Source organism: Trachinotus anak, unplaced genomic scaffold (genome assembly GCF_046630095.1).
Source record: "Trachinotus anak isolate AG129_WGS33_773 ecotype Australia unplaced genomic scaffold, CSIRO_AGI_Tana_v1 ptg000031l, whole genome shotgun sequence".
NCBI lineage: Eukaryota > Metazoa > Chordata > Actinopteri > Carangiformes > Carangidae > Trachinotus > Trachinotus anak.
This window is the reverse complement of record NW_027273882.1, coordinates 8,537,630-8,558,549: the sequence shown is the minus strand read 5'-3', so window position 1 is coordinate 8,558,549 and position 20,920 is coordinate 8,537,630. Positions and strand designations below refer to the sequence as shown.

The window sequence follows — 20,920 nt, the reverse complement described above, 5'->3', positions numbered from 1 at the left end:
TAAGGCTGACGGCTCATTTAAAGCCACACTACAAAATTTACAACAACAAAAAACTGGACAACCAACAAACATGTTCACAACAACGTCATGAACAAAAATGATTCCTGTTAGCACAAAGATGAAAAACTCATGTTTTCTTCATTGATTTTGGTGAGCTGATGTTGATGAGGAAGTTGTTGATCAGTGAAGTCTGACGGCGGCAAAATGGCTTCCAGAGTTTTCATAGTTCACTGTACCATCACCTTCATCTTCATCATTGTGCACCTGTGAGAAACAACACAGCACAGTGGAGATTCTGAGTTTAAAACTAAAGAACAAATACATGTTGACTTTGATCATGGAGGACTCATTTAAAGCTCCATCCAGTCTAAAGGTAGATGTCCATGTGTTTGTGATTATAAAGCAGGTCTAGGATCTATATTAATACTGTGAAAGTATCAAAGCCTCAGTCCACAGAGAAATGCACACAGCCTGTATTCAGAAACTGAGCCTTAAAACCAGCCATCAGGACTTCTGGAACTTTGTGATGTCACAACAAAGCAGTCACCGCTCTCAGCCACACCCCAAGCCCCGCCCACCTGGACCCACCATCCAACCTTGCACGATTTGGTTTCTTTGAGTGTTTACCTGAAATATACTACATTTTTACTGGATCAGTAAGAAAGCAGTCAGCCAATCAGAAGAGAGGCTCAGATCCTCTCTTCTGATTGGCTGACTGACTGTTGTTACTAGAGCTCCAGAGAGAAGCCTGAGAGAGGAGATGTAAAACTACACTGAGATGGTTTTTGGATCTTAAAACCACAAATATATCTTGAACCTGAACGCACCATCAGCTCCTGTCTGATCTGGTCTTTACCTGACTGGCTGCTGGACCTGAACGCATCACTCCTGGGCTTCTCACTGAGTCTGAGACCTGCACAGACACAAACAGTGAGACATCCACAGCCACGTATCACAGTGACATGAACAGTCAGCAGCAGCATTTGAAAATGTTTCCACTCACAGTGTTGTCATCAGCTGGTCTCTGGTTCCCTGGAAAACAAAGCACAGAGTCACACTTCACCTCCAAACTCACCGTTTGTGTTCATCAGCCTCAACAAAGGTGGCAGTGGATTTTCTCACCTGCAGCTCTGAGGAGAAGAACAGTGATCACAGTGATGAGGAGGAGCTCAGCCACACGCATCAGCAACATGATGAAGGTCAGAGCAGAGCAGTCTGTACGAGCTGTGGAGAGGAGATGAGCAGAGACATCTTTCTTCTTTACAACGTCCATGAGAAGGACAGTTTTAAAAACATGAAGCAGCAGCTTCGTGTGTGAGCTGTGGAAATAAAATCCAAACAACAGACGTGAAGTAAGAGGAAAGAGAGAGCTGTGTAAGAGGTGAAGTCTCTGCCTTGTTCAGGTGTTGGTCTGTTTCCATTTGGTTCAGCTGAAGATGAAAAATAGAAACACAACAACAGATGAGAAAATGTATCTGCAGCAACAGACAAAGATGATGTCCTCGTCTTCACATCCATCAAATACACAAACCTGTTTTCTCTGGTGACGACTGAGGAGTGAAGTTAAACAGCTGCAGTGTCCTACTGTGTGTATCTGTCACTTCACACTTCACTGACTCCTTATACTTTGACTTGTGATGAAGATGAGAAGTGTTAAATGACACTCTGGCTGAACAGGTAGTAGATGTTGTCTCCACGCTGGTGGAATCACCTTTACCATCCTCATACAGCCACTGCACTGTGTATCTACACTGTTCTACACAGTAGAAGAAGACAGAGGCTGTGTCTGAGATCACTCACTCGTTCACTCCTCCCTCCTCACTATCCATCATTTACTGTCCCAACTTCATGTTTTATAAAGGTTAGTGAATGAATCATCGATCAACAACATTAATAAAACATTAAAAACCAGTGTGTAAAGACGGATCAGTGTTTTCCTCAGTGATCGTGTTCATGCTGGGGAGTTTGGAGACATGTTTCTTAATTAAGCTGCTTCTTCACCTTCTTGTGTTGTTGCGTTGAATTCTCTGGATGTTGTGTTGTTTCTCTGGCCCTCACCTTGACAAATGAAACAAAACACAACACAGTAAAAACATCACATTTATAATTTGCTTGGACTAATTAAGAAACAATGATGTCATCTGAACCTCTCAAATCAATTAAACATAGTTTCTTGTTGATTTTAAATTCTCACCTGTCGACTGAAGGCTGAAGGCAAACAGCTGCATGTTTCCTCCGTCTCTATTTCTCACTTCACACTTGAAGAGCTGGTGATAGTTGGACTGGTTGTGATGCAGAGTCCTAAATGCCACAGTGGCTAAACAATCCGACTGTGATGTTCCCACAGCTGTGTGATCTTTATCCACATCTGTACCAGTGGGCAGCCACTGCACTGTGTAGCTACACTGTTGATATGTGAACACTGAGCAGAACAGGACGACCTCATCATCGACCTTCTGTTCAGTCACTGGTGAAGACGGAGACGTTGAGAGAGAAAAACAACAAGAGTGAAGTGAACTTCATCACTGTAATAATCAGAATGATTGTGATGTTTCAGTGTTTTGTTCTAACAGACAGTTTGATGGAAATACTCACTGGTAACAACAGACAGATCAACCTGAGACTGATCTGGATCTTGTTGTTCTCCTGATTTGAACTGTCTGCATGTGTACAGTCCACCGTCTGCAGCTGTGACGTTCTTTATAACCAGAGAACAGTTCTCTGTGACACTCAGTCTGTCTGACTTGGATTTGGCGTCTTCACCAATCTTCCCCTGTACAACCAGCTCTACAGTCGGGTACAGTGAATGTGTGAAGATCCAGATCGTACTGTCACATTTAACCTGATCATACATACAAGGCAGCGTGACTTCGTCTCCGACTCTGACAGCGAAGGAGGAGAAATCCTGTCCACTTACTGCTGTGGATGAAACGAGAGAGAAATATAAGAGAACTGACTGAAAATGGACAAATGAATAAAACTGTAGTTACAGTTGTTGCTGTGTAACATATTTAAATCTTGTCTTACCTGTCAAATGAAGCAGCAGCTTCAGAAATAATGAAACTTGAATCCCTGTGAAACCAGACATTCTGCTGTCAGTCTCTGTCACAGGTCGGTGCTGAACACTTCCTGATATATAGCTGCTGTTTTTTTGTTTTTTTTTATGAATATCACTCACTCAACATTGTGTCATTTTGTTCCTGAGAAAGGAAGTGGGATTTTGTCTGTGTGTGAAGTGATGACGTAATATTTGTTTTATCTGAAGGGACAAATGGAGACATCTTGGAAGTTTACTGAATCATCGTAAAGTCACTATTACAGGTTTTCTCAGTCAGTGGCTTCTATGTTTCCTGTTCTCTGATTGGCTACATGTTGCAGACACACGCCAGGACTCAGGTGATGTCCTGCGTGACATCTGTCGCTGCTGTCCGCGGTGCTGAAGAGGAGCACGAATTCACTGCTCCTCTACACTGCAACAACAAATACTGCATAAGTGTATTGCACGTCATGCTGTGAGGGCTGGGTCTGACAACATTTCAGAGACAGCCTGTGTCAGTGCAGTGAATACATGGTGAAACGTCAGCTGTTGGAGGACGTGTCTCAGTCTGATCTTGGATGAAATACAATCAGATATTTTACCAAGTTTCTCTCGTGATTTCACATTTCATCTCACACAGCCCAGAATCACACAGCGTAAAAGAGTCTTTAAGAGGCTGCGACATCTTATATATTTCACCCCAGAAAGTCTCCACTGGATCATAACTCTGAAACAACCAAAAACTATACTTATTATTTATTACAAAAAGAAACAATAAAACAAAGTACAATGTGCAGGGCTGTCATCAGGTTTTCACAACACAAAATAATTCACAATATTAAAAAAAACATCTGAAACCACAACTGTACAAAAGCAAAAAGAACAACTACACTTCATGGACAGGCAACCAGGCGAACTGATAAACAAAAGACCAACAAGGGCCACACCTTCATAGACCACGTTGTGTGTTTCCTGTGCCACCCCCCCCCTGTATGGGCTCTATTTCAGGAGACACTGCTATGGGTCATATGAGAGGGTGGAGGACTGGTTGCATATGTGTATTATTACCACAATATAATATTTCATGTTTCAAATATCATGGTTATCATCAATACCTGTATTGTTTAATTTATAGTGAAAAACAGCTGCTGGATTATCTGTGTTTTCTGAAGCAAACATTTTGCTGTTGATGTAACTGTTGATTGAATTAATTGACATGAATTAATAAAAAAAGTACTAATTGAAATTGTTATAATTTTCCTCTGTAGTTGGCACTAAATGGCAGGAGAAACCTCCTAACAACAGTTAGATATGACTTCCCTCCCATGACATTATTAAGAAGCTTTAAGACCATTGAGATAAAGAGTTCCTGAGAGGAGGCTGCAGCTCAGTGAGCTGATGCAGGATGTGAGCCACTGATGAGTTTTCACAGATGATGGAGGAGGAATCAGCTGCAGTGACTGGACTGATGACCACAGGTCTTCAGTGGGATCCATACTCTGTGTATGACTTCATGGGCTATCGCACGTCAACATTTACACACACACACACACACACACACACACACACACACACACACACACACACAACCTTGTTTCCACACCACATCAGAAACCACAAGTGTTGAAACATTCAGTCGTTCCCAGTGCAGGATGTCGTGTCATACTCCTCTTTGCTTTTATAACAGGACATAAAAACAACATGACAAAAACTGTACACAGACATCCAGCTCAAACCAATGCAAGTGATACACAAACAAATATAAATAAAACAGCATCAAACACACTCGTCAAGCAGAGTGTGTCATCAACTATACTTCACATTCAGTGGCCACTTTATTAGGTACATGTCTCTAATGCTGGGAAGGACCCTTGAACCCTGCTTTGCCCCCAGAATAGCCTGGATTCTTCTTGGTGTGGATTCAAGGTGCGTGTTGACATTCATGCCTCTGATCCCAAAGGTAGTTTACTGGACTCAGCTCTGGTGACTGTGGAGTTTTCTTGTATCATTAGAAACTGTGGTCACAGGGGGGCGCACATGGTCAACAGCACGACTGAAGCTCGCTGTGACATTTAACAGTCAGTAACAAGGGACCTGTATGAACTGAGAAAATAAATTGTACACTATTACACAGCAGCCTGAACCACTGACACAAGATCAGATCCATGGATCTATGTTGTTTACTCTGACCCTACCATCTGCTGCCTGAGCAGAAATCCAGATCCATCAGACCAAGATTGTGGATTTGTGATGTTTAACCAGGTCACTGGCGACCATAGCAACACGCACAAAGATATAAATGCTTAACTGTTTGCCAATATTGACATACTATACCTCATGAGCTCAGATAAATTATCCACAATTTAACAATACAGTTCATTTTTCAGTAACTATGAGCACAAAAGTACAATTCATTCAAATTTATCAGCATCATAAACCAGCAAGATGGCGACGCGGTGGTGACTCCCCACCTCTGAAGAGGTCGCAACTGCATGAGAAAGCAACATCTGGGCTGGTGTGGTCTCTAATTTGTCTGGCGTAATTGCCAGCAATAGCCAAGTGTGTTCTGATTGGTCAGTGTCAGAGGTAGAGGGGGACACTAAACAGCCCTGAGCTCTAAGCTAGCCTTTCAGACAGAGGGTAAATAGAGTACAGTATAAGAAAAATGTCTTTGAGGGACACTTAAGCATGTAAATCTATTTCAGTAGACACCAAGAATAAAATGATGAACTGTAAAAATGGCCATAATATGATCAACCATGTCTGCATCCAATCACAATACAGGCTTTCTACTTATTTTATGCACTGAGTTTCTGCCACATTATTGGCTGATTAGATATCTGCATTAACAAGAGGGTGTACCTAATAAAGTGTTAGAATTATTGTACATAGAAGTTATCTTACATTTGCTTATACTGTTTAAGAGTCATACATATGCCTGTGTGTGTGCTACTATGTAGGATGTTGTGCAAGCTGTTTTTCAGAGACATCAGGAGGACTCACATGCAGATTCAAGGACGGGGCACAGAGCGAAACCACACTGAAGAGATAAACATGAAACTCTTTGAATTAGAGCAGAGGGATGTTCTGAGAAACTATGCAACTGATAAATTAGCAAGGTCCCAGACCTTGAACACACCTGCTGGAATCAAAAACATTCTTACAACGTTTTTAGATAAGGAGTGCAGTCTGTGTATCCCCCATCCTTTAGAGGCTGCATTTCCCATGTAACTAGGGACCACCCTAAGGAAATAAAAAAGAGGAGACGGCAAGATGTACTCAGAGCGGGTTGGAGAGTGTAACTGAGTGCATCTCTGTCCGTTCTCCTCGCGAGTAAAAAGAGCTCTAACTCTGTGTCTTCTCTCTTTGTATTTTAATAATGTTTTGGGATGTTTAAACCTGACATTAACTTGGTCCTTCAAGCCGGATACCAATACACCTGAGGATTCCAGCGGGCGGGGTGGACACCAGGAAAAAACCGTGGCCACGGTGGACTCCATAGAGTGAGTCTTCTTAAAGACCCTTTCCGGGACTGGGAGATCCGACCCGCCGGCTGGGATCCAATGGTTGACGGTAGTCCGAGAGGGAAAAGACATATCGGTGAGTTACAGTTTTCTTTAAAAAAATTAAAATAAAAAATTTTTTTAAAAAAGAGAAAAATGGAATGACTGAGGGTCATTGCGCGTTTAGAGAAACCCTGAATATCCTAGGCACTGGCAGGTGATTAGGACGGCGGAGTCCAGCGGAGCCCTCTGATGCACTTAAATTCCGTGAGAAAAAGAAACACAGCGTAAAAACGATTAAAATTGAATGAGTGATTGTGAGTGTGATTGGAGATAAAATACCACTAGGTGCTTTGTCTCATACCAAAAAGCAGGAATCAAACAGTGGACTTTTGTGGATGCAAAGGCAAGAATTCTCCACTCTAAAAGAGTTGAAGTGAGGATTACCACAGAAGGAAATTTGAATCACTGTCCTGCTTAATTTTCCCAGTGTTTAGAACACCCTAGGTGTTATTACACTGGACTAAAACACATATAAAATGGGGAAAGGAAACAGTAAATATCAATCTAGAGAAGCATTGCAATGCAAAGATTGGAAATATATCGAAATGAAAGATCCGCAAAAGGTAAAGTACCTTGAAAAATGGATTAAAAAATATAACTATAATGGTAAATTGAGTTCTCAGAAATTGATTGAATTACAAGAAGCAATTGAAAAAGCTAATAAAAATGATCCGAAGAAAATGCGCAAAGATGGGTATGAGGATGTTAAATACTGGCTGGAAACAGCACAGAAAAGAGAAGAAGGTGATAGGAAGGCTAAGGAAAAGAAAGTGCACAAACAGAAAGAAACAAACAGATAATGTTTTACAGAAAGGAGGATGACGAAACAACCTCCAGTAGGCGTAGGCGACGTAGGCAGGAAGGAGCTGAGGAAGAGTTTGAGGAAGAAAGCGCAGCAACAGTAGCAGCGCCGACACAAGATGAACACGATATGCTAAGAACAGGATTGTATCCAACCTTACCTCCAAATTACGAGGAGGTCACACCGCAAAGAAAGACCAGAGCCACAACAGAAGAATCCGCCCCATGGTCCAAGACCCTGGGCAAAATATTTAGTCCTAAGTTGGCATCTGCTCCACCCTTGTTACATGTAAATAAGGCAGACACTTACCCAATGATTGAGGTAGCAAATCCTAATGCTGCTGAAGAAAATAGAACCATTCTGGTATACAGAACTTGGATGATTGACGATGTAAAAAAGGCTATAGAGGGCGTAACACCCTACAAAGAGGATATACACCAATTTGTGATTGTAAATGTGAAGACTCTCCATGTAACACTCCCATCTTCCCAGTTAAGAAGCAAGCTCCATCTACAGGATGGCGCATGGTTCAAGATTTACAAGCAGTAAATAATGCAGTTATTCAAAGAGCTCCATGCGTTCCTGACCCGTACACCTTGCTAAACTCATTAAGACCAGATGCTAAGTTTTTTACTGTGGTGGACATCAGTAATGCGTTCTTCTCCGTTCCTGTAGATAAGGAAAGTCAATTTTGGTTTGCTTTTACATTCGGAGGACAACGTTATACATACACTAGATTGCCACAAGGTTATTGTGAAAGTCCCACAATATATTCCCAAGTGATGAGTGCTAGCATGTCCAAATTCCAACCTCCAGGAGGCAGCCAAGTACTACTTTACGTAGATGACGTACTGCTGGCCTCCCCCGATGAGGAAACTTGTAAATTAGATACCATAGCGTTGCTAAAGCATTTAGCTAAAGAAGGTCATAAGGTCAGTAAAAATAAGCTGCAAGTATGTAAAAAACAAGTGAAATACCTAGGTCATAATTTGAGTGCAGGAGGAAGAACTATTGTGGAAGACAGAAAATCAGCAATTCTACAAGCACCAAAACCATTGACAAAGAAACAAATGATGTCATTCTTAGGATTGACAAATTATTTTAGGAATTGGGTTCCAAATTACGCTGAAATTACAGCTCCATTGAATAAACTTATGTACGAAGAAAGCATCAACATGACGACTCCACTGAAGTGGACTGAGGAAGCAGAGGAAGCATTTTGTAAAATCAAACAAGTATTGGTTTCCAGTACAGCCTTAGCATTACCACACTATAAGAAACCTTTTATACAAATGGTAGATTGCAAAGGCTATTTTATGACTTCTGTGTTGGTGCAACAACATGGAGAAAAGATGAAACCAATTGCTTACTTCTCATCCAAATTGGACAGTGTGGCATGTGCGTTGCCCCACTGTGTTCGAGCAGTAATTGCAGCGTCTATGGCAGTTGAAGTTAGTGCAGGAATAGTATTGTTCCATCCACTAACACTTAGAGTTCCACATGCAGTTTCTGCACTCCTCCTGCAGACAAACATGACATTTTTGTCACCAGCTAGACATCTATCGTGCATGTCAACATTGCTATCGCAACCTCACCTAACAATTGAGAGATGTACAACCTTAAATCCAGCCACATTGATGCCACTACCTAATGATGGCACAAAGCATGACTGTCAGGAATTAGCTGAAACCATGACTAAAAGCAGAAGTGATTTAAAAGACCAACCTTTAGGAAAAGGGGAAGTTCTTTATGTTGATGGATCATCAAAAAAGAACGAACAAGGGAAAACCTTAACAGGCTACGCTGTAGTAACGCAAGATAAAGTATTAAAGGCAGGAAAACTACCTTCAAATTACTCAGCACAAGCAGCAGAACTAGTGGCACTAACTGAAGCATGTAAGCTAATGAAAATGCTTATGCTACAGTGCATACATTTGCTCAATACTGGCAAAACAGAGGAATGGTGACCTCAATAGGAAAACCTGTGACACATGCTCAGTTGTTAACTGAATTATTGCAAGCAGTAAAACTTCCTAAAGAACTAGCAGTATGCAAATGTGCGGCACATACTAGAAATAAAGACATAGTCTCATTAGGAAATGCATTAGCTGATAAAACTGCTAAAGAAGCAGCAGAAGGCACCGAAGTGATGAGTTTGGAACAAAATAACTCAAATTTTTGAGTTTTAATTTTTGAGAAATATGAGACCAAAGAGGGGTAAGTTTCCAACACCCCAATATCCGTTCCAAATAATCCATATGGACTTTATTGAACTTAATCAAAGTGAAGGAAAAAGTTTTGTCTAGTAATAATAGATGCATTCTCCAAATGGATAGAGTTGTTCCCAACTAAACACCCAATTAGTGGAACCAGGAGACTGGGTTCTAATACGAAGCATCAAGAAGAAACATTGGTACTCTCCCAAATGGAAAGGACCTTACCAGGTATTGCTAACAACTCCTACTGCAGTTAAAATAGCGGAGAGAGGTACCTGGATACATCTAACACACTGTAAGAGAGTCATCTCAGCTGAAGATTCCGATAGGGGAGGTGAGCAAGAGTCTGATAATAGGGTGGTGCCAGACGTGTAGAGTCTGGTAAGACCTGAAAGTCAGTGAAAATTTTCCAAGACACCAAACCAAGTAGAGGATAACCCTTTAGCTGAGATGGCTCCAAGATGGCTAAAACAGTCTATCTGTTGTTGGATAACAACTGTGTTTTTTATCCTGACCTTTTTATTGGTATGGTACCTCTGGGAGCCACCCAAACAAAATCAAGCCAATCACACCGATCGTGTTAAAAGAAGTAATGCTCCGGGTGGGAACAGAATTCCATGGATAATATCCTGGACGTATAATAACTCGATCACTATTACAGTATCTCCCAATACAACCACTGCTGTAGATATTCCTATACAAGCGTTAAAAGGGTTTCGGGGCACTGTACGGACCTCGGGCAAGGATTGTTTGGGTCATTGGTGGTACCTGACTGGACACGTGTTGCGACTTGATTGGAGAGCTCTCATTACAACTCAGGCGGGACAATATTGGCCACCGGGTTATAGCGAAGAGGCTAAATTCTTTAAAGATAGAGTAACTCTCAGTCATCCAGGAGAACAACTTAGGTTGACTTTTTCTCTTCCCAACGGTGAAATACGTCCCCCAAATGCAACATTGTTTAACACTTCCTGTTGGGGACTGCTGCTGTGGGCTTGGTCATCGGGGCCTGACCCCTACTTTCCGATTGTTGTATGTGTCAATAGTACCATGGGAACCACAGAGCAGCCTAGATGAATAGTTATACTCGACAAGCTGGTGTGAGAGCTGTCAGTGTGCTGCTTGATAGTGTTGATGAATGGTTTCGTGTCACAACTGGAGTATCTGGTTATAACAACAACTGGCTATTAATGATAGAACAAGCTGCGAATCTAACAAAAACAGATTGCGTGGTCTGTATGGGTCCAAGGCCCGTACTCCAGATAGTACCAGCTGTTATCTCTGATGAGTGCATCTTTGACGTAATGAGTAACACTAATCCAAATGCTGCATGCCAGTCCTGGGATGAAGTGTTCCCCAATACTGGGCCTGAAAAGAAAAAAACAATATTCTCAAAAAATGTGGCACCAGGTAATTTCTCTTGTATTAATAGAACTGGTGCTGGAGAACAATTAGGAAATTTATCAAGATCATGGTGTGCAACTACAATCTACAATTCTGACATTGTGTGGTTGTTGTTGTATTCCTTGTTTGCGTTCTCTGCTTAACCGTCTCATTACCACAGCTATATCACCTATGGAACAACGTGTGGCGCAGATGTATCCCCTGCTAGGTACAGACCATGACTCCGGAGAGGACGAAGATGACTCCATGCATCTTCCTGATCTCTTTCCCGATCCAGGAGATTATGAGTAAAACCGTCATTTGCATGCAACATTTTCCTCTGAGTGTAAATGTATTTGTTCTTATAACAATGACCTTACAGCTGAAAATCTAAGTGAAGTGGCTGAAAATAAGTGATATGAGAATTTAAGCAAATATATGATAAACATGAGGGAAATGTTGGAATTATTGTACATAGAAGTTATCTTACATTTGCTTATACTGTTTAAGAGTCATACATATGCCTGTGTGTGTGCTACTATGTAGGATGTTGTGCAAGCTGTTTTTCAGAGACATCAGGAGGACTCACATGCAGATTCAAGGACGGGGCACAGAGCGAAACCACACTGAAGAGATAAACATGAAACTCTTTGAATTAGAGCAGAGGGATGTTCTGAGAAACTATGCAACTGATAAATTAGCAAGGTCCCAGACCTTGAACACACCTGCTGGAATCAAAAACATTCTTACAACGTTTTTAGATAAGGAGTGCAGTCTGTGTATCCCCCATCCTTTAGAGGCTGCATTTCCCATGTAACTAGGGACCACCCTAAGGAAATAAAAAAGAGGAGACGGCAAGATGTACTCAGAGCGGGTTGGAGATTGTAACTGAGTACATCTCTGTCCGTTCTCCTCGCGAGTAAAAAGAGCTCTAACTCTGTGTCTTCTCTCTTTGTATTTTAATAATGTTTTGGGATGTTTAAACCTGACATAAAGTGACCACTGATTGAATGTTTTAAGCACAGCAAGCAGACTAATGAAGGCTGAGTTATCACTGGATCTTTTTTACACACTATTTAACCTACCCCGCCCCCTTCTGGACAAAAAGCATTTTACAACAGCCTGCTCCTTCAGTCGTCACCCTTCAACAAGTTTTGTAGACTGCGGATGTTTTAGGATTTCCCTGGTTTGTTATGTTTTCCAGGTCTGTCCTTCTCGGATTTAGCTGACAGGTGAAGGTCTGTAAAGATTCCTGTGGTCTCTCATCTGTCTGGCTCATTGACGGTGGCGTAGACGTCACTGGGATCAATGGAGGCTCCAACCGAAGAAGAAGAAACTTTCACAGTGCTGTAGGTCACAGCATCTCCTTCTTCATCAACATCATCTTTGACTCGTACCTGAGAAGCAGCATCAAACATACAGTAAATCACACACGATGTAGAAGAACTGAAATGTTCCGTTTATTTCTATCAGCGGATCAGACTAAACTGAGCGCAGCTGCAGGTTCAGATGATAATCCCTTGTAGGTTCATCACCACGACTGACTCCACACTGTCACATTGTTATTACACTGTCATTTGGTACATTATGATGATTATGATTATGACAACAACAGCCACTTTAAAGACAAAATAAATGGACTTAACCCTGAAGTATCTAAGTGGCAGCCATGATAAGAGCTGGTCCAGTTCTCTGAATGCTGAGGAAAGGAGCTACAATGCTTCCTTATCCCCTTTAGCATAGGATACATAGGACTGTCCTTTGTGAAAGGACAACTGGACTCGGTTTATTGATACTTGAAGACATTTCACCTCTAATCCAACAGGTTTCTTCACTTTCAACTTTTCTTGGATAAAGGAGATAATTCTGTCCCACAATTCCCTGCAGCAGCACCATTTAAAGAGATGCACTGTTGTATTTTCACCACAGCAGACCCACGTAAATGTAGAAACAACAGGGCTTCTGACAGGATCCAGAACTTATGGGAATCTCTACATGACTGATCAAGCTCCAAATCCATGAAGAGACTTCTGTGTTCCTCCAAGCAAAGTCAGATTCAGTCACTGACGCTGCCGCCAGAGTGACTTCCGGGTCTTTCTGTCTGTGTTGTTTGCTTTCTCTACCGTCACACAATGAATCGTGGGATAAGTCCAGGAACAGAAGGACGCTTTTCTCTGCCACATTTGAACGGTCCCTTGAGATGGGACAGTCTAGTCGTGCCACTGTGACATCATCAGTCTTCAAATGCAGCTCTTATGAAATTTCTTTCCATGACCTCATGACATTTTCCACCAAGCTCGAGGAAAAGTGGTTAGGAGAGGAGTTTTTTTAAGCTTAACTCTTGATTTTCTTCATTCTCTAATGTGTCACCAGTTAAACCAGTGTGGCAGCTCACCTGGGCTTTACTGTTGGTCTTCTTGATGTAGCTGATGGAGGCGTAGGAGACGCCATCTTCAGGATCAGCCTGCAGAATGAACACAACATAAAGTCTGCTCAGTAACAGTTTATGACTCACTCCTGATGTCTTCATTTTTTCTTTACTTCCTCTTTTTCTGCTGGTTGTTTGATCTGCGATTTATTAAGACACTCATGACTTTCTGCCTCACACTTTTCTGTTCTATTCTGGGTTCGTCTGGTCGCATCATCTTCCTTCCCTTTTCCCGTCACTTGCAGAAGCACATTCGAGACCAGAGTCACAGTGTGTGTCTCATGCAGTTACCAACAGTAAGACACATTTACAGTGAGGGTAAGTGAGTGTGATCTCACCGTGTCCTGGCTCGTTTCTGGACCAGGCCGAGTCTCCGCAGAGGTTAATCTCTGTCCCTGGACAAACACAGTCTAGTTATGGTTCACACTTTTATACACAAACATGTTGTAAGTATTACTTAGCAAAGAACAACTGAGTAGCTTCCTGGAGTCATGTCATCACTGCAGCAGGCTCATATGCTGGACATGTGTTTTATGCTAAGCTAAGCTAATCGCCTAGAGTGGTGTTGTACAACTGCGTCGCATCTCATAACTATTTCTTTAAAATATTTTCTTTCGCATTGACTCAAAGGATCGTTCCACCTAAAGCACATCACCGTCATGATGAAGAACTACCTTGTTTGCATTTTCAGCATCTTCATCCATCCGTCTTTTCTTCCCTAAAAAGACCAAAGGAAAAATCCACTTCAGTTTCCACGGTGAAAATCCTTCTTGATCTTGTCTTGTGAACGTTCTCACCTTTCGTTCTCCTCCATCTGATCAGCACCACAGTGGTTATTAAGAGTGCTGCTGCACCCACGGCCACAACGATGTACACCCACCAGCCTGAGAGAGGAGAATTAAAAAACAAAACATTTCAGATGCAGTTTTCTGCTCTTTTGTCTTCTAACGTTTGAGCCACTACCTGGAGTCGTTGGTGAGGTGTCACTCACAGGCCCTGTTGAGTTGATCACTGAGTTTTTGCTGTTTTTATTTGTTGTTGTTGTTGTTGTTGTTGTTGTTGTTGTTGTTGTTGTTGTTGTCGTCATGTCTTTACCTGAACAAAAGAAAAAAACAAACACAACAAACATGGTGAGAACAGAGCTACGGTGGCCCTGAGAGCTCAACACACTGTCACTTAAGAAAAGACATGAAAACTGACAAAACACAAAAAGAAAAGATAAATTTTAAAGCACATGTGCTGCAAATATCAAAACACAAGCAAATACAAAAACGTGCTGCAAGTAGCACAGACGACAGTAGTACAGTGTTTCCAGGGGATGTAAAAAAAATGATGCACTTGTTCTTGTGTTGTGAGTATTTGCAACGCATGTCTTTAGCAGCAGTGTGTTGAGCTCTCAGGGCCACCGTACACACCGCATGAGTTATCATCTGCAGGAGCTAAATGGAGCAGAATGACGTCACCAGGAAAACATAAAATGAACAAATGGAGTTTGTGATTCTCGTCAGATTACAGTGATTAGAAGCAGCTCATCATGTTCTCACCTGGTATCTCACCTGAGATGTTAAACAGCTGCACTTTTCGTGTGTAACCATCAGTCACTTCACACTGAAACAACTGCAGCTTCTTGAGATGAGAGGAAGGAAACTCGACAGCAGCCGAGCAGTAAGACGGTGACGTCTTCATGTCTGTGTTACCTTCATCCACATTTTTACCCTCATACAGCCACTTCACTGTGGGTGTGATCTCTGTGTGTGTCGACACAGAGCAGGTCAACGTCACCTTCTGATCATCATCATCATCATCGACCTTCTGTTCAGTCACTGGTGAAGATGGAGACATTGAGAGAGAAAGACAACAAGAGTGAAGTGAACTTCATCACTGTAATAATCAGAATGATTGTGATGTTTCAGTGTTTTGTTCTAACAGACAGTTTGATGGAAATACTCACTGGTAACAACAGACAGATAAACCGCAGCGTATGGACCATTTTGTCCTCGTCTGTACTGTTGACAGTCGTAACGAGCACCATCCTCAGCTGTGACCTTCTTTACAACCAGAGAACAGTTCTCTGTAACGCTCAGTCTGTCGGATTTAGGGTTACCATCTTCAACAATCTGCCCTTGTGTAACCAGATTTACTATGCTTATTGACTTTCTGAAGAGCCAGGTCGTACTGTCACATTTATCCGGATCATTCATCACATTTCCACAGGACAAAGTGGCCTCACCTCCAGCTCTGATGATGACAGAGGAGGAATATTGTCCTCTCACTGCTGTGAAAAGATGAGAAACATGAAACATAAGCTGAAATAGAAATGTAATAAACATGAGTGGCTATTTTATGCTGATAGCAATTATACAGATGTGTCCCATTGTTAGTACCCCAGAGCTCACATAACTCAGCATATCCAGCTGTCCTAGTTAGACAAATGTAAAACTTAAATTCTTACCTGTGAGCTGAAGCCCCAGCATCAGAGATAAAGAGATTTTAATCCACCTGAATTCAACCATCGTGTGTGCGTCTCTCTCTCTCCTCTCGCTGTTTAACTGTCAGAGTCTGAACTGATGCATGTTAAAGAGGAATGAAACCTCTCCTTCCTTCCTGTCTGTAGTGTATCACTTCCTCATTGGGACTCTTTTGTAAGTTGCTGAATTTTCGTAGGTAGAATATGAGCTTTTCGTCTCTGAGGCTCAGTTTGAGCAGCTAAAGATTTTTTTAATGTTTTGTTAACTCTCTCATCCACAGTGTGTCCAACAGTAGGTTAATAATCCATTAGCAACCAGCATCAGCATCAGCAGCAAAGAGTTGATGTCTGACAGAGACCCTGAGAGACTGGACTGATGAAGGAGGGAGGAGTGAGACGTGTCTGAGAACAAACGCAGAGGAGATATTTCTGAAGACGGTCGTGGAAACGTGGAAATCAAGGACACTGACTGCAGCTCTGACTGGACTGACGATGAAACTGCTGCTTCAGAGCCAAAAAGAAAAACCTCCGGTCTCTGACAGCAGGAGCTTTCACAGACTGAGCTGAATCAGGGCTGTTGGGTCTGAAAGTGAAAGTCTCTCATCTCCAGCCGACCACAACCACAAAACACCTCCGATCCACTGTGGGGTTTCAGCGTCAAAGCTCTTTCTACTTATAATAATTCAGAATTACTCACATGATGGCTTAGAAATTAAAGTCAAACCAGGCGCTTGATACACCTGCCACAGGTTGAATATCTCACTCTGACCACAAGAGAGTAAAACAGGTTTTCTGACAGATGTACAACACTAAACACTCCAACTGTGGTTCATCACTGTGGGTATTTACCTCCACTGTTGTTCATCAGCACAGGTGTTTACAGGTTAAGAAATATTAAAGGTGCAGAAACAGATTTGTCCTGAGTTGCTTATTTCTTCTTCACACATCCAGCAGTTACTGAGCAACATTATCTTTTTGAGTCATGCCACCTGATGAGTCTCTGTCCAGTTTTCCTGCTCTTTTAGCTCTGTGTTTGGTCTCCACCAGCTCTTTAGCTGCTAAAAGCTACAAAACATGACATTCTGCAATAATTGGAAAACATATTTGACTCCCAGCATCACACGGAACAAGTCAGGGACAGCAGGACCAAAAATGCAGACAACTAAAGGGGATGGGTGGAAAAATTAGGTTTAATAACAAAAACAGAAACTTACAAAGATGAGAATGAGAAAAAACAGACAGGGACACAAAAAGTGAAAATCCAAGAACTCAGGAAACACAACGAACAGGAACCATGAAAGTAAACGGGAGAAACTGGAGCTCACGGGAATCCAGACGATGACAGCGCGAGGGAAACAGAAAACCAGAGCAGACGAACTGACCGAGACATGAGAGAGCACAGAGGCCAAATACACATCAGGGCCGGAGACACTCAACCAGGCGGGAAACACCAGGCAGAGACAGGAAGTAACTGACAGGAGACACACAAGGTACATACTTTCAAAATAAAACAGGAAAAGTCAAAATCAAAGAGTCCAGAAGTGTTCAAACACAAACAAAAGTCCAAACTCAACGAGTCCTTCAGGACAGACATGACACAGAATTTGTTAAAACATTCACAAAAGTTACTGAAAATGTTTCCTGTGTTTGAAAAGTTACAAAAATGGGACAAACCTGAGAGAAAATTACAAAGACTTTAACAAATAAACAGAATTATATGGACGCCCTCAGTCAAGTTTGGGTTTTTTTTGTTAGGATTTTTTAAACTGAAAAAAAAACAAACAAAACACAAAGTCCTGCTCTAAAATAATAATTTTTTTGTCTAAAGGCTTTAAAAGCTCTTGTTAAATGTGATGAGATGTCAAACGTTTTCATAGTTCACTGCAGCATCGTCTTCATCATTTTGCACCTGTGGGAATCAAATGGAACAAGTCGGACGTCAGATAAACTCAGGCCTCTGTGCTTCTCTCGTTCTCTGTCCTCAAACCGCTGAACAGACTCAGCCTTTAATGTGCTTGTTTAATGGTCATCATCATCACCATGTTTTCTCTTTAACTGTAAAGTGTCTTGGCACCATGTTGCATAATGATCCTGCACTTTAAATAAAACTGATGTTTGAATATTCAGTTGTTAAACTCACTTCATTGTCGTCCGTCTTTGTTTTGTTGCCTGAAAAGACACAAAAGAGTCGAGTTGAGTTTCCACAGAGTGAATCCAGGTCCATCAAAAGTCGAATCTTCTCACCTTTAGTTCTCGTCCACAGGTCGACTGTCACAACGATCACAATGAGCCCCGTTAAACCCACACACACAATAACAAGCCTCAGCCAACCTGCAAATTAGAGGGAAAACTCTGAAACTGCTTCTTTTCTCTCCCGTTTAAAATCGTGAATGAACAAACCTCCACACACACACTGTCTCTCTGACCTTCACACTTTAGACCAGTGATTTTTAAAAATACTGAATATATTTAAAAACTGCTTTCATAGTTTTTTCCTCATATTAACACACAGGTGCTTTTGATAGGAACTTTAATGTTGACCACATCATATCCTTGTTTTCCTTCTCAGTCTGATTCTGCACTGATCACATCCATGGCAACAGCTGGAGAATCAAAGGTGACAGCTGGTTAACAACAGGAAGAGTTAAAAGGAAAAGAAGACAGTGACTCTACAAGTGATCTCTCCTCTGTCTCACTGATCTTCACGTTCCATCTGTTTGATCATTATCAGTAAAATAAAAACCGCTCTGTGGCATCATTTGGCCTCTGAACTGTTGCAGGGTCGGGTGTGGGCTGCCAACACTTTTGAGATTCTCACTTTGACAAAGGTTTGAGACCAGTGACTACAGAAGAGAGTCAGACTGAGTCGGTACCTGCAGAGGATGTTGAGCTGTCAGAGACTGCAGGCACCGTCGTGTTGGTCTGTGATTCTGTGCGGCTGTGTCCTGGGTTTGTGGAGACAGTTGTCGTTGATGTTGTGTCTTCACCTGGACAAATGAAAAAACACAAGCAGAGAAATTGTCTGGAGAGAAAATATCTCACCACTGACGTCATCCTGAAATTTTAAATCTTTGGAATAATAAAAACTGCAGTTTGTATTTATTCATGTTCTCACCTGAGGGTGAAGCTCTGAAGTCAAACAGCTGCACTTTTCGTGTGTAACCATCAGTCACTTCACACTGAAACAACTGCAGCTTCTTGAGATGAGAGGAAGGAAACTCAACAGCAGCCGAGCAGTTAGACTGTGACGTCTTCATGTCTGTGTTACCTTCATCCACATTTTTACCCTCATACAGCCACTTCACTGTGGGTGTGATCTCTGTGTGTGTCGACACAGAGCAGGTCAACGTCACCTTCTGATCATCATCATCATCATCGACCTTCTGTTCAGTCACTGGTGAAGATGGAGACATTGAGAGAGAAAGACAACAAGAGTGAAGTGAACTTCATCACTGTAATAATCAGAATGATTGTGATGTTTCAGTGTTTTGTTCTAACAGACAGTTTGATGGAAATACTCACTGGTAACAACAGACAGATAAACCGCAGCGTATGAACCATTTTGTCCTCGTCTGTACTGTTGACAGTCGTAACGAGCACCATCCTCAGCTGTGACCTTCTTTACAACCAGAGAACAGTTCTCTGTAACGCTCAGTCTGTCGGATTTAGAGTTACCATCTTCAACAATCTGCCCTTGTGTAACCAGATTTACGATGTTTCTTGAATTTCTGAAGAGCCAGGTCGTACTGTCACATTTATCCGGATCATTCATCACATTTCCACAGGACAAAGTGGCCTCACCTCCAGCTCTGACGATGATGGAGGAGGAATATTGTCCTCTCACTGCTGTGAAAAGATGAGAGAATGAGAGAGCATCCAGAAAGTCTTCAGAGTGTTCTGTTGCTAAAATAGAAATAAATCATTTTCTCCCTCATCAGTCTACGTTCCCCTGAAATATCACATTCAGACAAGTATTCAGACACTTTACTGTGACTCTTGAAGTTTAGCTCAGATTTCTCTGGATCATCTCTGAGATGTTTCTACACCCTGACCGAGTCCACCTGTCTATATCAGGTGTCACAGCTGACGATGCAGATCGGAGGAGGAAGGAGCTGCTGCAGAGCTCAGAGACAGGACTGTGTCCAGGCTCAGAGACAGTTCTGCTGCACTAAAGGTTCCCAACAACCAGGACTCTTCTAGAGCTGGACCTGGACTAACAGAGACTAACAGAGAAGGATCCATCGCTGCAGCTTCACTGATCTGAGCTTCGTGTCAGAGCGACCGGACGAAGCTGCTCCTCAATGACTGTGAGACTGAGAGAAACCAGATTCTCTGGCCGAGGAAACCAGGACTGATACCTAGAGTTAGTTGTTAACTAAATAACCACTGTTAATACGGATAATGTTTTATAATGTGTCTGTGTATCTGTGTATTCTTACCTGTGAACTGAAGAGCCAGTGTCAGAAATAGAAACACTTTAATCGACCTGAAGTCAACCATCATCACGCTCGATCATCATCGGACTGATGCATGTAAAAAAAATCTGTTTCCTGTTATCATGACTGGGTCACTTCCTCGTTTTGACCACGTTCATTAATTCCTACTGAAACACACATACACACAACAGTTTTTTCTACAAATGCAGAGGAACTATTGCTCTTGAATGTTGTTCACAAATGCGTGTAAAGTGACAGTTGTGGTAATTTGATGTGGGGTTGTGTGAGGTAGTCCCCCACAGAGCAGAGCAGCTTTAGAGAAGCTGCAGGGCTGAGCTGCTGTGTTCAGGGTCAGCAGGAAAAAGCACGTTTAGAAGACGCACTGCTGGACCTGTGACATGACATGAAGAGTCAAACTCCTCCTCCATGGAGCAACATGGTGATATTGCAGCAGCTGGGAAAGAACAGATAAGATGTTGTTACTGGTCTGAGACCTGTTGGTTCCTCATTGTATTTTTTTTTAACATTTTCTCTAAGAAGTGAGGGGGAAGCGTTCTGCAGAGCTCTGGAGGTTTCACCCTCTGA

The 20,920-nt window shown here is 42.1% G+C and overlaps 3 protein-coding genes and 1 long non-coding RNA gene across 7 annotated transcripts; 1 reads left to right on the top strand and 3 right to left on the bottom strand.

The window, feature by feature from the left end:
* Positions 1–134: 134 nt before the first annotated feature.
* LOC139612476 (uncharacterized) lies at positions 135–6,365 on the bottom strand. 3 transcript variants are annotated; one of them, XM_071468087.1, is made up of 8 exons: positions 3,028–6,365; positions 2,596–2,919; positions 2,195–2,467; positions 2,002–2,058; positions 1,123–1,224; positions 1,004–1,032; positions 857–913; positions 135–264 (listed from the first exon to the last, which is right to left on the bottom strand). In XM_071468087.1, the coding sequence occupies exons 1-8, from the start codon at positions 3,086–3,088 to the stop codon at positions 181–183; spliced, it is 987 nt and encodes a 328-aa protein (XP_071324188.1). In that variant the 5' UTR covers positions 3,089–6,365; the 3' UTR covers positions 135–180. The 3 variants fall into 3 exon arrangements, 2 of the variants coding, with proteins under 2 accessions (XP_071324188.1, XP_071324190.1); XR_011686550.1 differs by lacking the exons at positions 135–264; positions 857–913 and adding an exon at positions 1,532–1,756 and having other exon boundaries at positions 1,005–1,032; positions 1,123–1,430; XM_071468089.1 differs by lacking the exons at positions 135–264; positions 857–913; positions 1,004–1,032; positions 1,123–1,224 and adding an exon at positions 1,289–1,756.
* A 4,880-nt stretch (positions 6,366–11,245) lies between these two features.
* LOC139612475 (uncharacterized) lies at positions 11,246–16,187 on the bottom strand. The gene is made up of 9 exons (XM_071468086.1): positions 15,885–16,187; positions 15,384–15,707; positions 14,977–15,255; positions 14,396–14,527; positions 14,230–14,316; positions 14,107–14,150; positions 13,771–13,827; positions 13,400–13,468; positions 11,246–12,401 (listed from the first exon to the last, which is right to left on the bottom strand). Exons 1-9 carry the CDS (start codon positions 15,943–15,945, stop codon positions 12,267–12,269), a joined length of 1,188 nt encoding a protein of 395 aa, XP_071324187.1. The 5' UTR covers positions 15,946–16,187; the 3' UTR covers positions 11,246–12,266.
* On the top strand, positions 15,939–17,467 carry LOC139612483 (uncharacterized). The gene is made up of 2 exons (XR_011686555.1): positions 15,939–16,074; positions 16,181–17,467. It is a non-coding gene; the product is annotated as an uncharacterized lncRNA (long non-coding RNA).
* On the bottom strand, positions 17,072–20,829 carry LOC139612480 (uncharacterized). Of its 2 annotated transcripts, none has more exons than XM_071468094.1 (7): positions 20,339–20,829; positions 19,422–19,742; positions 19,015–19,293; positions 18,773–18,886; positions 18,144–18,230; positions 18,040–18,068; positions 17,072–17,808 (listed from the first exon to the last, which is right to left on the bottom strand). In XM_071468094.1, the coding sequence occupies exons 1-7, from the start codon at positions 20,400–20,402 to the stop codon at positions 17,761–17,763; spliced, it is 942 nt and encodes a 313-aa protein (XP_071324195.1). In that variant the 5' UTR covers positions 20,403–20,829; the 3' UTR covers positions 17,072–17,760. The 2 variants fall into 2 exon arrangements, with proteins under 2 accessions (XP_071324195.1, XP_071324194.1); XM_071468093.1 differs by having other exon boundaries at positions 19,422–19,745; positions 20,339–20,816.
* Positions 20,830–20,920: the final 91 nt, after the last annotated feature.